The sequence below is a fragment of the Narcine bancroftii genome, chromosome 1, assembly GCF_036971445.1.
Source record: "Narcine bancroftii isolate sNarBan1 chromosome 1, sNarBan1.hap1, whole genome shotgun sequence".
NCBI lineage: Eukaryota > Metazoa > Chordata > Chondrichthyes > Torpediniformes > Narcinidae > Narcine > Narcine bancroftii.
The window spans coordinates 119,427,215-119,448,668 of NC_091469.1; the positions used below are offsets into that span (position 1 = coordinate 119,427,215).

Genomic DNA, 21,454 nt, shown 5'->3' on the forward strand with positions numbered 1-21,454 from the left:
TAAATTCAAATAGTTGTTATAATTTTAATATTAAACCATTTTCTGGGGTTCTTTGTGATTTCCTGTAATGCCAAAAGATCAGGTGAAATGCTATGAGGTGGTACTTTTTTTTTGGTCAAACGTAAATTTGAATGTTCAAAATTGAAAAACTTAAGGTTTCATTGTACATTATTGGCAAACAATTTTGGAGGAAGCAAAATTAAACTTAATTTGTTGTAATACCATGTTGATTTTAAAATAGTAGCAAATTATTTATTATCAGATATTGATGATTGATGGTTTCAGGCTTTTGACATCTAATTCTGGTCTTAAAATACATCTTCTGGAAATGGGCTGTAATGTTAGTATTAATCATCTCTAAATCTGTAATTGGAAAGGCTCAAGTATGGATATAAACTGATCATATTAGGTGTCCTCAAATGTCCAGTAAATCCAATTAGCATGGCTGACCACAGCTTTCCTATGAATGCAAAGTTTTAATGAATGATCAATGATCACATTTGAGTTGCTTTTCACTCATTGTTGTTCAGGCACGCCCACTTCAAAATTCTCTTTATACTTAAATTCTACTATTCAATCATGTAGATTTACAAGATTAATAGAAAATCTACTGGGCAGTCCTTAAACATCCTGTTAAATACCTTTTTCTCTAAAATAGCTAATTGTTTCACAAATGTTCTGCTATAAGCCTTTATGGCATCTATGGGGCTATTTTACATATTTACCAAACACGGCATATTATAAAATCTATATTGCCTGCATCTCTGTTCCAATCTTGGATCTGTCATCTTAATAGTAATGTTTCTTGCGTAATACTCACATGGCTTGAAAGAGATTTGATTTGGTTGACTTTTCCTGCAATGCTCCTCTCCTTTAAATGTCCTCTCTGCCTAAATTAACTTGGATGATGTCGGGCATGCTCATTTTTACCTTCCAGATTTGGTCTTTTGATCTGGTGATCCAGTTAATTGTCATTTCCAGAGTGTTATTGGTTTCTGTTAACTCTGCATCATTACCCTTTCATGTGTTGTATCTTTCAGCTTTGAGATCTATCCATTTACATCCATGTTTCTTGTTGAGCTACCTTGGTTTCATTGTCCTACATTCTTTTCACATTAAATGTTGTATATTCATCATTCTTCCACTTTTTCATCTGGATCTTTTATTTTAAAATCCACGTCCAAATTTGGGTTTAGTTGGAAGTTTATGTAAACTTCTGGGAAAAACACCAAATTCTGGTTTGCCATAGTCCTGCAGTATCTTGAAAACCATCACATCTTGATACTACTCTCTTTGTCTTGTAGAATGAAAACTCACAATGACATGAACTGATGAGGCAAAAGGGCGAATGACTGTATTTTGTGTCTTTCTCATGCTCTTCTTTAACTAATCTCAGGCACTGGCCTTCAACGTCATTCTTAGCTTCCTCATGGATGAGTTATTTATTTGTTTTGGCATTAACAGCCATTTATAGATTCATGATCACCAGCTCATAACTTGCGTCCGCAAATTTTGTAACATTGCATACAAGTAGTGTAGCAACATATGACCATGTGAATATATGCCTAGGAAGAAGCCTTGTCACGTTAAACATAATTTGTGATTCAGATAATGGAGGTCACTTAAAATATTTTATTTAATGTAGTCATCCAGATATTATAATCTCTAAGAAGGCAATACAGCAAACATGGAAATTTTGCTTTGTATTTAACAAAAGGAGTTTTACATCCATGTTGTAAAATATATTTTCAGGCACAGATAATCTTTTGCTGTGACAAAAAAGTTGATAACTATGTATTATTCTGGAGTTATGTTGGTTATATTTTCATTACAGAAAAAAAATCAGGAATTTGTCATTTTCTATAGGGAACTTAGTTTTCGCAAATGGGCGCAGTCAGCTGATGAGGAAGGGTGTTCGGAGCTTTCAGATTCGCTGCAGCATCTGACATTATCGGAGTTTCTTAAAGAGTATGTTTCAGTCCTCTACTAAATATGTGTCTGTGTGAAGTAATATCCATCTGTTTTAATCTGATTACTAAACACATCTAACTCTCTCAAACTGTGAGAACATTGAACCTTTAGGTCATTTACGTGAAGATTAAAAAAATGTTACAACAGATTATCTGTTCACTATCATATTGATCCATGACCAAGGGTAGGTTTTTCTTTCCTTATTATAGTCAGTGGAGAGAATCCCATCCATAATTATGGTGAGAATTGGTGCAATGAGGCTGGGAAGTTCAGTTGCTACTTTAGTGAGACATTTTTGGCCTTTCATTGTATGAAGAAGCTCAGATTTGAATAAATTTGGTGTAGAAGAGTTAACTTCCTTTATTTAAAAGTTATTAATGCAAAATAGCTGCATATATTTATCTGGTTATAAACATTAGAATCAAATTGGTCAATTTGTGTTAAGTAATACCTTGCATGTTTTATAGACACAACTACCAAGTGAAAGAGCATTAGCCATGGAGAAATGGTTTTCAGTTTGATGAGCTAGATGTAAACCACCAAACTGAGAGGTTGACTGGAATGATTAGAGTGCTACACACAAAATAGAAGAGCTTGCACACAAACATTGTATAAAACATGCTAGAAAATAAAATATAAAATACAAAGCTGGCATGCAGGAATGGGGTGTTCGGCTGACTTGCACATTCATAGATGCTGTCAACAGAGCCCTTGTGAAAATTATGATTTGGAGAGATCATCCCTCCTGCACCTCTTCTCATCATGCATTCTCGTGGGTAATTAGTCTCAGCTAAGCTATGGGCAGTACTGTGAATATACTGACTCATGATTACTCTAGTGTAAGTTTACTATTTAAAAGTTAAAGCGGTGACAGCCTTAGTTGACATTCTCGATCTCCTGCTGGAATGCACAATGAATCGAACAAGAACCATTTACTAGTGACGATTCTCGCTCTGTTGAGTATGGGGTGGGGGGCAGGTGGGGGGGGGAGTTTCCTTTCTATTGCATTGTTACCAGTCAGTCAGCAGATGGACTTACATTTATCCAGGAGACTGCAGATGCTGGAATCTTAATCTAGATGCAATCTCGTGGAGAATCTCAGCAGATTGAGTAGTATTAGTAGAAGAAAAAGAATGGTCGACATTTTGAGCCAAAGTCCTTTATTGAGATATTCAGTCTCGATAAGAAATTTTGGCCCAAAATCTTAACCATTTTTTCCCCTTACTGATGCTGCTTTCAATGTGCTGAGTTCCTTCACGAGACTGTACTTATATCCCTATATATTTTCTGACTTGAATTTCCAGTGTAATGTTATGAGCCCTGAGGACCCCAAAACCCAGCAGCAATAGAAATTCACCAAGACAAATGGTTACTTAAACAAAAGTTGCTTTTAATTTTCTTTAAACATAAAAACAGGATCAAACTTTAACTTATTACAATTAACTTAACCTGACTAACTCCTTTTCATTCTAAGCGCACGTGTATGTAATGTGTATATGTTCAGGAAAGTTCTTTGCTTTAATAGTCTAGTCATTCACTTCTCACTTCTCCAAGTTCTTATACTCCAATTCTTATACTATGCACAGAATTTAACATTTATGAATTTTCACCAGGCTCTGGTGCTTAAAGGTAAATGGTTACCATTCAGGAAGGTTCTTGTTGGTTTCAGAGAGAGATTTGTTGCTTGTTGGGCACACACAAACTGATTTCCCATGATCAGTCACTTCATTGTCTTGCTGAAGAAACTTGCCCCATCATGGGTTTTCCAAATGATAACCTCTTCTTCCAGGTCACCACAAAGTTCCTCTTATTTCCGTTATTTCAGGAGAAACACTAGCCAGCCATTTCCTCTTGTAAGGACAACAAGGGTTTTCAACTGGCTGAACTCAGAACTCACAAACCCTCTTCAAAATGGGGTTTTCAACAAGCTGTCAGCTTGTCATGTTGCAGCCTTCAAAAGCCTCTTCTCTCTAAGAGAAGAATCCTGCTCCTTTTTTCCTCTCTTCTAGTAAAAACCAACCTCTTCCAAGGCTCCAAACCCAATCCTTGAAAGATCTTTATCAGCACTTGATCCTGGACTTCTCCATTTGCACCTGCTTTTGAAATTCCTTCCAAAGCAGTTCCATTGTCTCTGCAAAGTCATGGGAGCCTGAATGTCTGGCTTCAGCAAAGCTCTACCATTTTAAATGAGATGTGAAATGTAAGTATCTGTTTGTGAAGTGACCCACACTAAACCCCCCACAATCTACTTTAAAAACATATTTCTATATATAATAAATAATATGGCCCGCATCCGTAATCTTTCCATATTTGTGTTAATTTTTCATTTTTACATGCGTATGTTCAAATTCTAAATGGGAATTTTCATGTAAGCATGCCAATCCATGTATGCATTAAATGGATTGTATCACACCAGTTTTTAATGCTTGGTGTACCCTTTTCTTTCTATCTCTTGATGAATCCCACCAGTGACATTTTTGAAGGGAAATGATGTGCTACCTGTCTCAGACTCTTTCATATTGAGTCTGATACCCAACATTTCCTGTTGTTGCTTTTCCATGAGCTTTGGTGTCTGTAACTAACTCCTTTAAAGTTCCTCTATTCATTGTTGTAAAGTATTTTCCCTCTTCACCTGTTCTAACATTGACAGGCAGTTTTAGAAACGTTGTGTGCCTTTACTATTGGGCTTGAATGTCTCCTTTGAAACAGATGATCAGCTAATCATGTGTTCACATAAGTTGGAGAACATTAGCCAAGGTCTTTTGAAAACAGGAGGGTTTCCTATTACTAAAACTGACCTCTGTGATTCCACAAGACCTATGTCTTTTAGTTTAGTGTAAGTTTAAAGCGTCATATATCTCCCTAGTTACTCCATTCACTAAAACTCTGGACTCAGCATGGTTCAGGTACAGTTTGTCTAAAAGGGATGAGCTTGCTTTCCTACTACTAATGACAGTATCCCACAAATCAATAGCCACTTCTCCCACATTAACCTTCCATTCAGAAATTCATCTCTTGAGCCTATCAATTAATTGCCAGTGATCCATAAATTGTTACTTTTGTGATTCCTGTTTTTCATTTAGACCCTAGTTAGCCATCTTTAAGAAGCATTACAGTTTTTCAGGTGAAGATCTTTCCTAATACTATTGGATTTGGGCACCCAAGATGTGTGACTTGGAGGGGCACCAGCAGCTGGTGGTTTTCCCATGTGGCTGTGCTCTTGATCTCCTCAGTGGTGGAAGCCAGGGGTAGAGAGAGAGAGAGAGCCTTGGCAATTAATTCTGTAAACAATGCACTTTTAAGTTTTCACCACTGACTCTTTTCCTGTTATTTTTCCTGGTTTCTCCAATAATTAATCACCCATTGTTCATCTTATTTTTATTCCCTATTCCTTCCCCAAGTTCATCCATGACAATCCTGAGTCCTGGCCATAACATTACTGCATTAAAAATAAATATGTGGATGAATATTACATTAACCCACAATTTCTGTTATTTGTTCATGAGGGGAATATAGTAATATAAAAGTCACGTTTGGTAGAATTTTACATCTCAGCAGAAGAAATGGTGTGGCCTTGATAAATCAGCATTTGTGTACAGTGCAAGAAGAACCATATAGCACAGAGGCCACTGCAGTTTTGCACTATTAATCATAAAATCTGTTTTCAGTTTATGCTTTTATCATCACTTATGGTCTGTGAGTCAAATACCAATTGCATTGCTAAAGAATAATTTATTAGTTTGAACTTTTCTCATGAAGTCATTATGAAATCACCTTTTGTCACTCTACACCTTGTCCAAATATAGTCCCAGAGGTACAATACTGCCATGTTTGGTCTCTTGCTGATGAACGTTTGGTTGGAACATAGAAATAGAATGGAACAATTGGACCCTATTCATGAAAATTACTTGGGGCTTAGAAATTCTATACTTCAGTGGTGTTTACAGAATGCTAACTCACCACCAGAGCCACTGTAATGTGCAGAACGTGAACTGTATACCATCTTGATCAAAACAACAAACTAGAGATCCAGGCCCATAGTTAATTTTTGTATATTGTAAGTAATGGGATGATGTTTGATGGTAATCAGCAAGCATTCCTTCAGTGCACTACTGTAGTTACTTGCAGATTGATCCAAGAGAAATGGATAACACTTTAAAACATTTCTCAGTGCTGCTATTCTGTATAATCACTATTGCTTTTTTATTTTCTTCCAGTCCAAGGCCTACTTATGACTCATGATTGCCTCCATCTTCCTCCTGCGCTTCCAATTTTGTTGACACGTAAGAACGCAGATGCTTATCCAATGTACAAAACGACTTCCCTCCCTTGACTCCATCTATGTTTTGCGCTTCCTTGGGATAGCTGCAAATATATCAAAGGACCCATCCCACCCAAGTCAGATTCTCTTCTTTCCCCCTTCCATCAGGCCGATAACACAAATTTGTAAACCTGATCCTCCAGGTTCAAGGACAGTTTATTTCCTGCTGTAATCATGAATGACCCGTTCATTGGAAAATGATGACACCCTTGGAGTGCTTAACAGTACATTTCTCTACAGCTTGCACTTTGTGTGAGCAATGCTACACTCTGCAGTTTTGTTTTATTATTGCACTATATGCTGTATTAAATATGGGTTAATCTGCCTGAATAGCATGCAAAACAAAGCCTTGGTGCATGTCACAATAAACAATTCAATTCAATAATTTCCTGTTGCTCCTTTTCTTGCCTATTTTCCCTTCCCCAAAGGATCTATAGAATGTATCAGGCAGTGGCATCACTAGTGTAGGTGACACCTAGTGCGGTAACTCATAGTGTCACCACCACCACCCCCCCCCCCCCCACCCAACCTCCTCCGTGGACCTCCTCCTGTATCAGGCCATACAGAATCTTTAGTAATGTTTTTTGTACTAATGGTACTTGTAACTTGTAATTCCCGTATATCACTGAATGTAAGGGCAACAGCAGTGAGATAAACAACTAGCAAAATTAAAATTACGCATATCACACCCACAGCCTAAATGTATTTACATTTATGTAGCTTCATGTGGATGAAGTGAAAATTTGGTAAGAAAACAATAGAATCCGAAATAAAAATGTTTAATTACTACTGTACTTCATTCTCAAAAAAGTTATTGAATTAGGTTTACAAATACTAATTACCACAATATTGCAGCTAAAACATCAGAAAATTTGACAAAAGCCGTGACTATAAAAATACCAGCAGCAATGAAAACAACAGCATGTGCTTGTAGCACTTGCAGACGAAACCACCTGATTCAAACCATCATTGTAATTGGGTAATAATGACAGCTCTGACCAGAGGGCACTAGAAGGTTCAAAAAGTAAATTAGCTTCGAGTTACAGCCTTGTAGGTATATTGATACATGTAAGCTGGGTTTATGAAAAATATATTTGTCGTTAATAGTAAACTACAGGGATATTTTTATTAAAAACTAATAAATTTCTGCTGAAACACTGCACAAAAATTTTATAGTCAGTCATTTTGGTGTCAACCCCCTCTGATGGTGACACTTGGTGTGGTCTACACCCCTTGCACCCGCTTTACTAATACTTGTTTTACGTAAATTTGATTTTACAAAGAAACCTGTGTTCGCTATCCAAAAGAAATCTCTTTGTTACAAATTAATTTTCCAAATTTCTTGAGGATACATTTGTAAGATACTTCAGATTAGAGATTCTTGAAGAGAAATATCACATTTACCAATAGTTACCAAATTAATATTTAGATATAAAGAGGTACAAACACACAGGAAAATTTTAGCAGTCAGCACAAATAGTTTACAGCTTTAGAACAAATGAGTTTAGCATGTATAGCTCAAGAAGGCAGATGACCATTTATTTGTAGCTCAGCAAGCTTGGAAAATTAACCTTTGAATAACCGGGCAAAATTAGTGCAAAGAGGAAAATATCCCAAAAGACTTCAGTTAATTTATAAACATGGCTTAAATTTAATTTTGTGTTGGCCATACGTTTACTTGTTTTGATATATTAATGCATAAATTATATTATAGACAAAGCTCCTGAATCCATGTGTCCAAGAGACCTTCAAGTGTCACTGTTGTACCATCCTCCATTACCAGCACTATTCACCACCACCACCCTCGGCAATGCATTCCATGCACCAACCACATGCTACGTAAAAAAAAAAATCATCTCTTTTAATCTTTATTCATCCCTGAGCTAAACAGCAACTGTTGGATTATTTTTCTCTGAGGAATATTATGAGCAACTCCTTCTAGTTAACCCAATGAGCCCCACAGTGCACTTCCATGAGTGATTGCTGGATAAGAATATTGAAACCAATGATATGAAATAAATCATCATTGATAATCTGGCTGAGACTTGGCTAACATTGAGCAAATCAGAGACTGAATCTTGCACATCCTGGACTTTGTAATTCAGCAATGAACAAGTCAGCCCACTGAACCTTTGAAAGTGGCTAGTTTGGTTTTGGTTTCTAAAAATCAAGCCCTGGACAAAAAAAACTAATTGAAATTTTGGTCAGTCAAAAGAATTTATCCTTGTCATTTTTTTTGCAGAATTGAAGAGGAAGAGTGGGACAAGTATATTATTCCTTCAAAAGCAGAGACTGAGAAATATAAAGTGAGCCGTACGTTCAGTTTCCTCAAGAATAGAATGACAAGCACCAAAAATAAGGGCAAGGTAAAAATGAATTTTTGTTTTTTGGATTGTCTTATCTGCAGTTAGACCCAATGTCACACCCTGTTGCATGGTGATACATCAGAGTTTTATTTGTATATTGGAATATGCCAATATGGTTTTGGTTCATTTAGACCAATGGGTACTTGGAAAGCGACCTAATGTTAAGGTTTGCAAATAATCCATGTCATTTTTAATTGTTATTTTAAATGCTTGAATTTGATTCGATAAACTGAATTAATCTCACTTTTACAACTAGCTTCTTCTTCCATGCAGCTTTGACCTGTCAAACAGCAGTAATACCTTTGTGAGGGTTGTTTAAATGCTCTTAGTTTATTTGGATTTTTAAATCAATTTTCTTATTTTGTGGTCACTGAAGTGAACTATGAGTTTATTATCATATTCATTGTAGAATATACATCTGCACCTAATTCTTACTTGCTGCAGTTACATATATCCTTCCTTCTTGGGCAGTCTCTTGGGATTAATGGCAACTTGTTTACCCTCTTGTTTGGAAGGTTCTAAGATTGCAAATTAAGACAATGTGGAAACTGCAGACTTTTCCACAGGAGATAGCTGATGAGGTAGGCAGGAGGGTAACTTGTGGGATGTTCACTCTTTCATCCCCTTAAACAGGATTTGCATTTACCTCATAATCTTGAATACCTCCATTAAATCTCCCCTCATTTTCCTTAGGTAGTTCAAATGTCAAACGCACCTAGAAAGACTGGCAGTCTTTGAATTTTGCACCAGGGTTCAGATTTTGACATTCCAGATAATTTTCTGTCAGGCAAAATCTGCTGGCACATTGAAGGCAATGATTTAATCTGTTTTCATGTATTGTAGCTTCATTGTCGCAAGCTCTGCAAATTGATGTCTTCATGTATAAATATTTCTCATATTAAGCTTGTTTAAATAAATATTTCTCATATTAAGCTTGTCATCAATTTATTTTAATTAGGGGAAACACAAAGATACCAAGGAAAAAGAGAAATGGAGCAATGGCCATCACTTTATTGCAGGGGTCATTTCAGGGACGGTGCATTGCTTAATTTGTAACAAACTTGTTGGCGGAAAAGATGGGCTGCAGTGCTTCAGTGAGTAGCAAACATTTTATTATGAGATCAGTTTCATTAATTTGCATTGCTAGGGCAGTATGCTGATGGATAAAGCTTCATGTAATGAGTTTGGGCCCAATACAATCAATTTGTCACTGGTCAACCATGCACAACTTCTCAATATTTGCAGTCGTCAGGCATATAAAATTTACGCAGGTGTATTTGAACTGGAAGACACATAATAATTGAAATGCAACACCTTTATGATAAAGCAGACTAATCTAACTAAAATCCTCTAATCCCACCAAAAAAAAGTCTGTTCCGTAGATACAAAGGTGAAATAAAGGAATAGAGACTGGGCCTTCTATTTTCTATTTTCAATAATGTTTCTGGGTGATAAACTGGAGGAGTGGTGTGGAGTGCCAGTTTCCGGGAAGGGAGATGGCAGATGGGGAAGAACAGGGCTCGGCCTAATCTTACAGTAGACAATGCAGGTGCGTCTGTCAATCCTGAAGTGAAGAGTGGAGTATCTGATCTAATGCTGGGGATATGGGCCTGAGGGCTATGCTGACAGAAATTCACTTATTCTGCCAGTGTATTTGAAGGATTGCATGGAGAAAGTGTTGATGGTACCTTCTCCTGTAGTTGAGGTGTCCCTCTGAAACATACAGGAGAGTGACCTTCACTTCTGCCCGATAGAACTTTGTGCTGGGTTTGTGATCTTGATCTTCAAATGCTCAAACACTCACTTGGTTTGGTGTCCAAGATTGTGTTGGCACACTTACAAAGGTGGTAAATTTTATTGTCAGTGTCTGCCTTTGCTCCTAAGGGATGCAACATATTTCACATTTTGTAAGGTAAGGAATTCAATGTCAACATATTCGTAAAACAATATTCTCAGCAGTGAAGTCGTAATTGCTGTCAGGTGTTTCCATCTTGTGGATCACATCAATTGGATGACTCATGTCAAACTTCCTGAATTGTATTGTGGGCTTCATTGCTGTAAGAGATCATCAAGGGGACAGAGGAAATGCTTTCAAAATGCTCCAGAAACCTTACTGAAAACATGCAACTTCTTCTCTGACTTGCTGTAACTGGAGAAGGAGATCTTGTTGTGACATTGAGAACCTTGAGTCTTAGCATAGTAGAAGGGGTGCACAATTTCTTAACTTGACAACCCATCTGCTTCACCAAGCTCCCCTTTGTCATTTCCCAATGCATAGAACTGGAATGGAAGTAAACTATTTGCTACTTGCTGCAACATAAATTTAACAATTGTTTCAAAAGCTAAAAAATGCCTTGCAAGTCTGTTAGGGAAAAGACATTAAAAGTTAAATGACAGGTATTGAGCAACTAATATACTTTTAAAACTTTCAGACTTTCCTCATTTGCAATAATTTTTCATTTTATTTTTTGCTAAATATGTTTCCTTTTTCAGATTGTTCCATGAATGTTCATAAAAGTTGCAAAGGTTCTGTCCCTATGTGTACCAAAATCAAGCATCTCGTAAGTATGGATCTAGTTTTAAGAATGGAAGTGTTTCGGGTTGTGAAAGGGCTGGAGTGGACCTTCTTAAATCAATTCACTCCATGAATTAATTCCAATTTAGTGAACATTTAGGCAGGTAAAATGCATATTTTGACTCTATTGATTTATTCCAATTATATATCTTCATAATCCTAGAGGGTACCATTGAGCAGAAACTTATTTGGAGCAGTCAATAAATACCAAGGCAGGTTGAAGATCAGGTATGCTGCAGAGAATGAATATTCTTCTGATAATGCAAAGCCTCCTCAGCACCTTCATTTCTCAAGTCTGTAATGAAGATGATCATTATCTTGCCTGGAGGAATGTAATTCCAGCCACACATGAGATCCTCATTACTATCCAAGCTAACGTACAAAATGCTGGAGGAACTGAGTAGGTAAGGCAGCATTCATGGAAGACAAAAGATAGCTGTCATCTTGAGGCTGAAAATCCTTCATTAGCCTCAGCTGTATATTGCTTTTCATGGCTGCTGCCTGACCCGTGGAGTTCCTCCAGCATTTTGGGCTTTGCATCTGCAATCTTCCTTCTTTGCTAAGTAGCCCAATTAATTAACACCTAGAGAGGTCTAATGGATTGGTGCCCTATCCACATCCTTAAATTTCACTTCCTCAACCATCTATATACTACAGTTTCAGTGCGCACCCCTTGCAGAACACCCCTAGACCATATTGAAAGCTCAACTTATGACTTCAGTTTACCCTCTCTCCGGAACAATTCTTCTTTGGAAATGTATCAATATTTCAAGATATATTTGTTAAATAATAAATCTAAAAAAAAAAGAAAATTATTGCAGAAACAGTTTCAGAACTGAAAGATTACATCTCTTTATGAAGGGCCTGTTCCCGTGCTGTATATCTAGTTGAAATTAGATTTTAAATTATGGGTACATACATAAAAATTTTGTAGAAACAGGATTGCTGAAAACACGTAGGTCAAACATTTTTACTCAAAATGAAACAATTAAGCAGCCTAAAACTATAAGAAGGAAATTGGAATTGCCTCATTCAGTTCCTGAGCATCATTTTCCCCAGTTTCGATGCCAGACGTCAGCAACATTGAGCTGCACTGTGTGACTTTATGGAGAGTCATATAGTGGAGAAGGTTGAAAGTGAGGGCGCTGACTGTTGGGAAGTAAGTAAGGTTCAGGCGTCTGCACTTCCTGGTGTCCATGTGGAATCCTGGACTTGCTCACACTTAACTGGGTAAATGCCAGCAGTTCTGAATGGCTCCTTGAAGGTGGCTCCACCCCTCAGCAATAAATACACCATTTTGTTTTATTCCCTTCTTAGAAAATTGTTTATTTTTCTTTGCAGCAGAAATCACAAGACAAATATATGGTTTCCAGAAACAAGCCAACCCAATTTTTGCATTGTAAGTATAATTAGATTCATCAAAGATGTGAAATTAGATATATCCATCAACTGTTCATCAAAATCACATTTTCCTTGGCTGTTGTTTTGTGCTAATCTGCTAAACTGGAATGAGAATGCAATAGAAAACCAAAACTTTCAAACTCCACCAATGACTCTATCTTCCTTACGTTTTTTTGGCTAATTTTCTTCATGCTTGCAATTTGGAGTTTTGACAGGAGACCTGCATTACAATGTTCTTGCTCTACCTATTTTCTCCACAGATGTGATAGTATGAGGTCTCATACTGTGTAGCATAGACAAGGACAGTGATGTAAATAGGGTTGTGATTCAAGAATCTAGATCCCTGTGGAGTGTTTTCAAGATTTCAACCATTGGATGAAAAAAAATGTTAATTTTCCTACACGTCATAACCTTTACTATAGACATATACTCCATATTTTTGGATGGCGCTACTATAAGGCTATATTTCTAGCCATTTATGCATCTCATCTCACCTCCTCTGCTCCAATGAAAACTACTGTATCCATTTTACTCATAAATAAATTGCACCATCCAAGCCATCATCATGTGGATCTCCTTTTCCAGAACAGTCCTTTTCCTATAACATAGTGTCCAGAACTGCTGGCAGAACTTCAACTGTGACCTGGCCAATGTTTGATAAAGATGTCCCAAAACCTCCCTGCTCTTGTATGTATTCTGTTTCCCAGCTAATGAGTGCAAGCATCCCTTGAGTCTCTTTCTCCATTTTAGCTAACTGCATAAAAGCAATCCTTGCTCTTTGAAGAAGCGACAAGAAAGCTAGATAAAGGAGATCCAGTGGACATTGTGCATTTGGATGTTCAGAAGGACTGTGACAAGGTGCTGCCCATCGAGTTACTTAACAAGTTAAGAACCCATGGTATAACAGGAAACATACTAGCAATGGTAGAGCATTGGCTGATTGGCAGGAAGCAGAGAGTCAGAATAAAGAGAACATAGTGGCAGACTATTTTCTCAAAGGGGAGAAAATTGAAAATGCCCAGATGCAAAGGGACCTGGGAGTCCTTTTGCAGAATAGCCTAAAGGTAAACTTACAGGTTTAAGATTCAAGATTTAATTTATTGTCATTTAATGAAAACCATTCATATTACATGAAATTCCTTTTGCCTGCTGTAAGGCAGAGAGATTCACTATTGGCAGAAATTGCCTGAAGCACCTCTTACAGTCAGAAAAAGAGAACCCAAAAAAAGTTCGCCCAGAATCACCAAGTGTCGATGGATTTGCCTCCAGCACTCCTGCAGCCCCCTCAGCCGCACAGAATCCAGTCCAAACCATCGACAACCCGACCTCCAGATTCAAACCTCTGATACCATTAGGAACCTTTCAGCATCCTTGGCACTCTCTCGCTTCCAATACCATGTACTCCTTAAGCCAGTTTCAACGCAGTCTCCAGCAGTCCACAGCATGGTGTGAGACCCTTGACCGCAGTCTCCAGCAGCCCATAGCCTGCATGGGTTCCTTGTTCCAAGTCACCAACAGCCTACTGCTGTGTTCTTCAGCTTCAGAGCTCCTCACTGGTCTGCCTCTATGGTCACCGTCCTGTATGGTTGTCTCCTCTACTTTTCTGTTTTCTGGTGCCCTGTGCCAGTCTTCCACTTCCCTGGACTCTGCAACTTCTCATGGCTGCTGCTAATCTTGGGTCCAGACTCTGTGGTAATGGGATTTTAAAATAAAACTACTGTCGGTCATTCAAAGGCTGTATGGAGTTGACAGCAGTCAAACTGGAAGGTTGGATCCCAGGGAGCGCAGTGTCTCCACTCCCCACTCCACACTCTGGACCAGCGGCAACGCTGCCGTTACAGCAGCTCTGGCAGTGCCGCCATTTTTTTGATTCGGTGGTGAATAAGGTAAATGCAATGCTGCCATTCATTTCAAGAGAAATAGTGTATAAGAGCAGGGATGTGATGCTGAGGCTTTATAAGGCACTGGTGAGATCCCATTTGGAGTATTGTGAGCAGTTTAAGGCTCCTCATGTAAGAAAAGATGTGCTGGCTTTGGAGAGGTTTCAGAGGAGCTTCACAAGGATGATTCTGGGAATGAAAGGGTTATCATATGAGGAGCATTTGACAGCTCTTGGCCTGTACTTGTTGAAATTTAGGAGAATTAGGCGGGATCTCATTTCATTGAAACATTTTGGATGTTGAAAGGCATGGATAGAGTAGATGGAGAAAGATATTTTTTCCTATGGTTGGAGAGTCTAAGAAAAGAGGACACAATTTCAGGATTGATGAGGGTTTGTTTAGAACAGAGATGCAGCAGAATTTCTTCATCTAGAGGGTGGTAAATCGATGGAATTTGTTACCACAGGCAGTTGTGGAGGCCAGGTCTTTGGGTGTATTTAAACTAGAAATTGATACGTTGTTGATTAGCCAAGGCATCAAAGGTAATGGGGAGAAGGCTGGGCAGTGGGGCTGAGTGGGAAAATGGATCAGATCATGGCAGACTCAAAGGGTTGAATAACCTATTTCAACTCTTATGTCTTATGCTCTTGTATGTTAAGGGTCCTGCTGTTCTCCAATACTTTTTAATTGTTTAACCTGCAAAGTGAAAGATAGGATACATTTAACGTGTTTTGTATGAAAATGGGGATGATCTCATAACACTGCCATATGTATGGTTGTTTCAGTGTCACAGGGAAAAAGAGACAGCTGACCTGGAGAAATGAAGGGAAGATGTTCAGGCCATCAGTATTTCAATATTTTTTCTGATTGAGCTCATTCAGAACCTTGCCTCTGGTGGACAACACTGTTATCAATTGAAGCCTCTGTGGTTCTGCCTGGACCATTCAAGATCAACTCTTATTCATCTGGAGATTTTCAGTCAGCTGTAGTCGTTACTTTTATCCACCCATCCATAGTCTTCCTGAGTCAAAGATGTTTTGTTTGTTGGAACCACTAGCTTTGTTAACTGCCTGACTTGCCTCGTGTTTATCTGTTTCAACAGCGAATTCGCTTAAGGGTACCTCACTATCACTGAACGCCGCATCATTCTCTTTACCTGTTGGACTCTCTGCAGTCAAACGAGACGCCTCAGTACAACTTCAGCCACTGTCAAAAAGTGCTTCTAGTATCAGTATCGACAGGTAAACTTCGTAAAAGGTTTATCTCTTGCAGGTATAAAATGTAAAATATTTTGGTTCTCTGGAACAATTGTCTTTTTTATTTTACAGAAGAATTGGTGAGTCAATGGAGACAGAAGTGGATGTCTATGTTTCCAGGAAGAGATCACAGTCTGAGGAATTAATTCAAGCAACGGGATCATCTCCTTCGGCAGATTCGCTTGCACTAGATGGTGAGCATTCGAAAAAAGCAGCAAATAAAAGGGATAACAAACCGCTTTCAAACGTAACACTATTTTTATGTCATGGAATAGTGATGTGGTTTCACTGGCTGACATATTTCAGAAGCAACTAAAGGCAGCTGGTAAATACATTCTGCTGGGGGGGGGGGGTGAATAATGAATGGACAATAAGAGAAGCAAGTATAAAGAGGACAGTGTGGGAGGGGTAGGGCAGGGGCCCATCCGGTCTCTCTTTATGTTACCATTGTCACTTTCTCTTTGTATCAGGTTCCAGTACTGGCAGCCTTTGTCTGATAATCACTCACTCCACCCTGTACAACTCATCTTCCGCACCTGACCCCTTTGTTTCTCTTGCCTCTCTCTCACATTCACTGGCATTTGCCAATTTACTGTCTCTGTCCATCAAACCCACCTGTTCTCTTTATACTAGTCTATCTTGTCCTCATCCCCAGTTTCAAACGCTCAATAAAAGATTTTGGCCCTAAATGCTGTCCATTTTACTTCTCCAGTTGATGCTGTTCGACCCACTGAATTCCTCCAACAGATTATGTTTTGCTTCAGATTTTAGCATTCTCCTGTGTGTCTCTGAAGGGAGTTTGTCATGCCTTGACAGTAACAGAAATGATAGTTTATGGGTAAATACTTTTCATTCATTAAATTCTTTGCCTGGAAACCATTTTGTTTTGTTTCCAAGCATTGCATTTTATTGGGACACATCTGTTGGGAAATTGTGGAATCTGTTTTTGAGACTGAAGAAGCATAATCTGATTTATGGAAGTTCTGTTCTTCATCAACCTTCCTTTACCATTGTTGATTGTGAAACGTCATTTAGCTAACACTGATGTGTTCAGTTCTACCATCTTCTACAATACACCCTTGACAGTAATTCTGCCTCTTGTGTATCCCTCACTGTTTTATCCTATCACTTATGTGTTGTGTGTTTCCATTTATATTCCTACACCTTGATTATCCTCTCGTCGACATTGTTCAACATTGCTGAGGCCACACTAATGGTCCGAATCACTGACCAACTCTGTATGGGCAGCCAGCCATGTACTTATGTCCAGAGGGATTGGGTAAAATTTGAATAAAGGGAATTATGATGGTATGAGACAGGAGTTGAGTAAGATTGATTGGGTGGTGTTTATGGAGGAGTTGACTGTGGCTAGACAATGGAAAACATTCACAGATCTAATGGAGAAATTGCAAAAATCATTTATACCGGTTTGGCATAAAAATAAACCGAAAAAGGTGACTCAACCATGGATAACAAGGGAAATTAGAGACAGCATTAGGTCCAAAGAGAGAGCATATCAATTGGCCAAAAAAAGTATCACAACCGAAGACTGGGAGCAGTTCAAGATGCACCGAAGGAGGACAAAGGGATTAATCAAGAGAGCAAAAATAAATTACGAAAGTAAGCTTGCGGCAAATATAAAAACCGACTGCAAAAGCTTTTATAAATATGTCAAGAGGAAAAGATTGGTGAAATCCAGAGTAGGTCCTTTGCAGTCGGAATCAGGGGAATATATAATGGGGAATAAGGAAATGGCAGACCAATTAAATTCTTACTTTAGTTCTGTTTTTACAAGAGAAGATACAAATAACCTCCCAAGGATGTTGGGAAACAGAGAGACTAATGCGAGGGAGGAACTGAAAGAAATCAATATCTCTAAGGACATGGTCTTGGGGAAATTGATGGGATTGAAGGCAGATAAATCCCAAGGGCCTGATAATCTACATCCTAGGGTACTTAAGGAAGTGGCCATTCAGATAGCAGATTCTTTAAGAATTATTTTCCAGAACTCGATAGACTCAGGATCAGTACCCATGGATTGGAGGATAGCTAATGTTACCCCACTATTTAAAAAGGTGGGTAGAGAAAAAGTGGGGAATTATAGGCCGGTGAGCCTTACATCAGTAGTGGGCAAAATGATGGAATCCATTATTAAGGATGTAATAGCGGAGCATATGACTAGCAGAGAAGGGATCGGACGGAGTCAACATGGATTTACAAAAGGTAAATCGTGCTTGACAAATCTATTGGAATTCTTTGAGATGGTGACAGGTAAAATAGATGGGGGAGAGCCAGTGGATGTGGTGTACCTGGACTTCCAAAAGGCCTTCGATAAGGTCCCGCATAAACGACTGGCTTCAAAAATCAAGGCTCATGGGATTGGAGGCAAAGTATTGATGTGGATTGAGAACTGGCTGGCAGGTAGAAGACAGAGAGTTGGGATAAATGGCTTGTTTTCTGAGTGGCAGGCGGTGACCAGTGGGGTGCCACAGGGATCTGTACTGGGACCCCAGCTGTTCACAAATTTACATTAATGATCTGGATGAGGGGATTGGATGTAATATCTCCAAATTTGCAGATGACACTAAGCTAGGAGGGGTTGTGTGCATGGAAGAGGGGGTCAGGAAGCTCCGGTGTGATTTGGATAAATTGAGGGACTGGGCTGATACATGGCAAATGCACTACAATGTGGATAAATGTGAGGTTATCCACTTTGGTAATACAAACCGGAGGGCAGATTACCATTTGAACGGCAATAGATTAAGAGATGGGGAAGTGCAGAGAGACCTAGGGGTACTTGTACACCAGTCTCTGAAGGTGAGCATGCAGGTACAGCAGGCGGTTAAAAAGGCAAATGGTATGTTGGCCTTCATATCAAGAGAGTTTGAGTATAGGAACAAGGATACCTTACTGCAGCTGTACAGGGCCTTGGTGAGACCACACCTGGAGTATTGTGTGCAGTTTTGGTCACCTTATCTAAGGAAGGATGTTCTTGCAATGGAGGGAGTGCAGAGGCGATTCACGAGGCTGATACCTGGAATGGTAGGAATGACTTATGAGGAAAGATTGCGCAAATTGGGATTGTACTCGCTGGAGTTTAGAAAATTGAGAGGGGATCTCATAGAGACATAAAATTCTGGCAGGACTGGACAGAATGGATGCAGATGGGATGTTTCCAATGATGGGAAAATCCAGAACCTGGGGCCATGGTTTGAGGATAATAGGCAAACCATTTAGGACCGAGATGAGGAGGAATTTCTTTACCCAGAGGGTGGTGAATCTGTGGAATTCATTGCCACAGAGGGCAGTGGAGGCAGGTTCATTAAATATATTTAAGAGGGAATTAGATATATTTCTTCAGTATTAGGGTATTAAAGGTTACGGAGAGAAGGCGGGGACGGGGTACTGAACTTTAAGATCAGCCATGATCTCGTTGAATGGTGGAGCAGGCTCGAAGGGTTGAATGACCTACTCCTGCTCCTATCTTCTATGTTTCTATAAAACATGGTGCAGCCAAAGGTCAATGCAGGAAGGCCTTAGTCTAAGGCCCTCATACCAATGCACTTTAAGGGGTCAAGACTGCCTAAAATCCCCCATGCTTCTTGTTCCTGGAACATATGTAAAGGAAAATCTATATCTTGCTGACATAACGTAAATGGAATGTCATGGTTTCAACAGCCAATATTCTATATTATATACATTGGGACATTTTGTGAATCAAGTAATATTTTTGAAATAAAATAATTCCCAAAATTACCTGACAACTGAGGAAAGTTGAGGGATGCCTGAGGATGATCAGGGCTTTCAAAAAAGAAGGAAAAAGAACAATTTTGTAGTTAGCTCGTCCACGAGTATGGCTTACCACATCGCAGCAACAATTGGCAGTGTTGCAATGATGGGTCCATGGCAATTGCTTTAGTCAGGAGGCAGTGATTACGATAGTCTGAGAATTCTGTAAGGAGGCAACTTCCCCACAAGTGAAATCAATTAGATCATTTATGGCTATCTCCTCACAGTAGATTTGTACAATGTGCTTCAGCTTTGAAGAATGAATGGCTAGCCATTGTCCAGCAGTTTCCAATGCTGCTGGCAAGAACTCAGGAGAGGTCAACAAACTGGGCAACACTCTATCCAGAATGCTGATTGAAAGAATAAAAGGTGCCAAACAGAGCAATGGAACATCGAATGGCACAGCATTGGAACAGGCCCTTTGGTCCATGAAGTCTACGCCACAAATGATGCCCAAATTACATTAAAACTGCTGCTTGCACGTGATAAATATCCCTCTAATATTCATGTGTTTAATGTATTCTGCACCCTGGAGATGGTACACAATAATAATACATGCAGAGACAAACATTGGCTGGACAGCACAATGGTGCAGCTTGTAGTCTCACACCTCCAGTGATGACAGTTGAGCCCTGATCTCCAGTGCTGTCTTGTTGACTTTTCATGCTCTCTCTGTGACCACATGAGTTTCCTCTGCTTGTTCTATTTTCTGCCCACATCCCAAAGTTGCATGAGTTGGCTGCTTAATTGACCACTGTAAATTGCCCGAAGTGTCCAGATGAGGGGAAAAATGATGGGAAAATGGGGAAAATAAAATGTGCTTGGGTAGGATTTGTGTGAAAATAGACAGTCGGTGATAAGCGTGGACTTGGTGAGTCAAAGGACCTTTCAAGATTAACCATGAATATCATTGTTGATATAAAAATAAAATGCTTAGAAAATGTGACATTGTAGCAGCTCACCAGATGCTTAATCAAAGTGATTCAGGAGGTTCCCAATTACATCATGTTGTCATAATGTGATGACACCATTTAGAATGCATGGGGTTTTTTAAAAGGTGCACGTGACTGTTTGAGTAAACGATTTTTACTGAACTTTGACTCAACTACATCTGATATTTTTCTTGTTCTTCATTTTGCACTGTGACACAGTTGCTATATTGGTGGGCACAAATGGATTTTGGACTCAACATGGACAATGCAGCAGTTTTGCTCAAACTGCCTGTCTTTTGGACCATTCAACTTGAAGTTTGGTTCAGGCAGGCTGAGGCGCAGTTCCACATTTGCAAGATAGAAGTGGGCACCACTAAGCGCTATCATGTTGTAAGTGCCCTCGACCAGGACACGGCCGGTTGAGTAATGGATTTCCTTCAGGACCCACCAGTTCTTGGCAAATACGAAGCCCTAAAACCCCTCCTTCTCCGGATTTATAGTCTCTCACATCACAAGTGAGCTCCATATCGATGGCTGAGAGGACTGCACCCCTTTGTAGTTAATGAACGACATGTTGGCACTGGCAGAAGGCCATAGGCCTCGCTTGCTCTTCAAGCAGTTGTTTTAGAGCATATGCCAGAAGACATCCACCTCATGTTGGTCGACGAGGACTTCAATAATCCTCGAACAGTGGCCGATCGTGCAGACATTCTGTGGAGCACGTAACAGCAAGCCCACAGAAATTAGTGCTGAATCACACCCAAAGACCCAAGCTCCACGAGTACTGGCGACAAGGACACACATTCCCCAAGATAAGCATGACTCCATGACAACCACCTGGTGTTTTACCATCAGCACAGGGGTTCTAGAGCTCGCTGCTGCCAACACACTTGCACTTTCTGAGAAATGCCATGGCCAATCGTCGCTAATGGCTGAGGCAGCTGGCCACTGCAACAGCCTACT

The 21,454-nt window shown here is 39.3% G+C and overlaps 1 protein-coding gene across 9 annotated transcripts in view; it reads left to right on the forward strand.

The window, feature by feature from the left end:
- arhgef28a (Rho guanine nucleotide exchange factor (GEF) 28a) overlaps positions 1–21,454 on the forward strand; it is a 378,379-nt gene that overhangs the window by 237,777 nt on the left and 119,148 nt on the right. For 5 of the 9 annotated variants that reach the window (XM_069937151.1, XM_069937176.1, XM_069937168.1 and 2 more), the window contains 7 exons: positions 1,867–1,968; positions 8,535–8,658; positions 9,617–9,752; positions 11,152–11,219; positions 12,575–12,632; positions 15,617–15,755; positions 15,843–15,964. In XM_069937151.1, coding sequence (XP_069793252.1) covers positions 1,867–1,968; positions 8,535–8,658; positions 9,617–9,752; positions 11,152–11,219; positions 12,575–12,632; positions 15,617–15,755; positions 15,843–15,964 — 749 coding nt within the window. The remainder of the gene's footprint in view (positions 1–1,866; positions 1,969–8,534; positions 8,659–9,616; positions 9,753–11,151; positions 11,220–12,574; positions 12,633–15,616; positions 15,756–15,842; positions 15,965–21,454) is intronic. The other 4 variants (XM_069937184.1, XM_069937194.1, XM_069937160.1 and 1 more) reach the window with 3 other exon arrangements.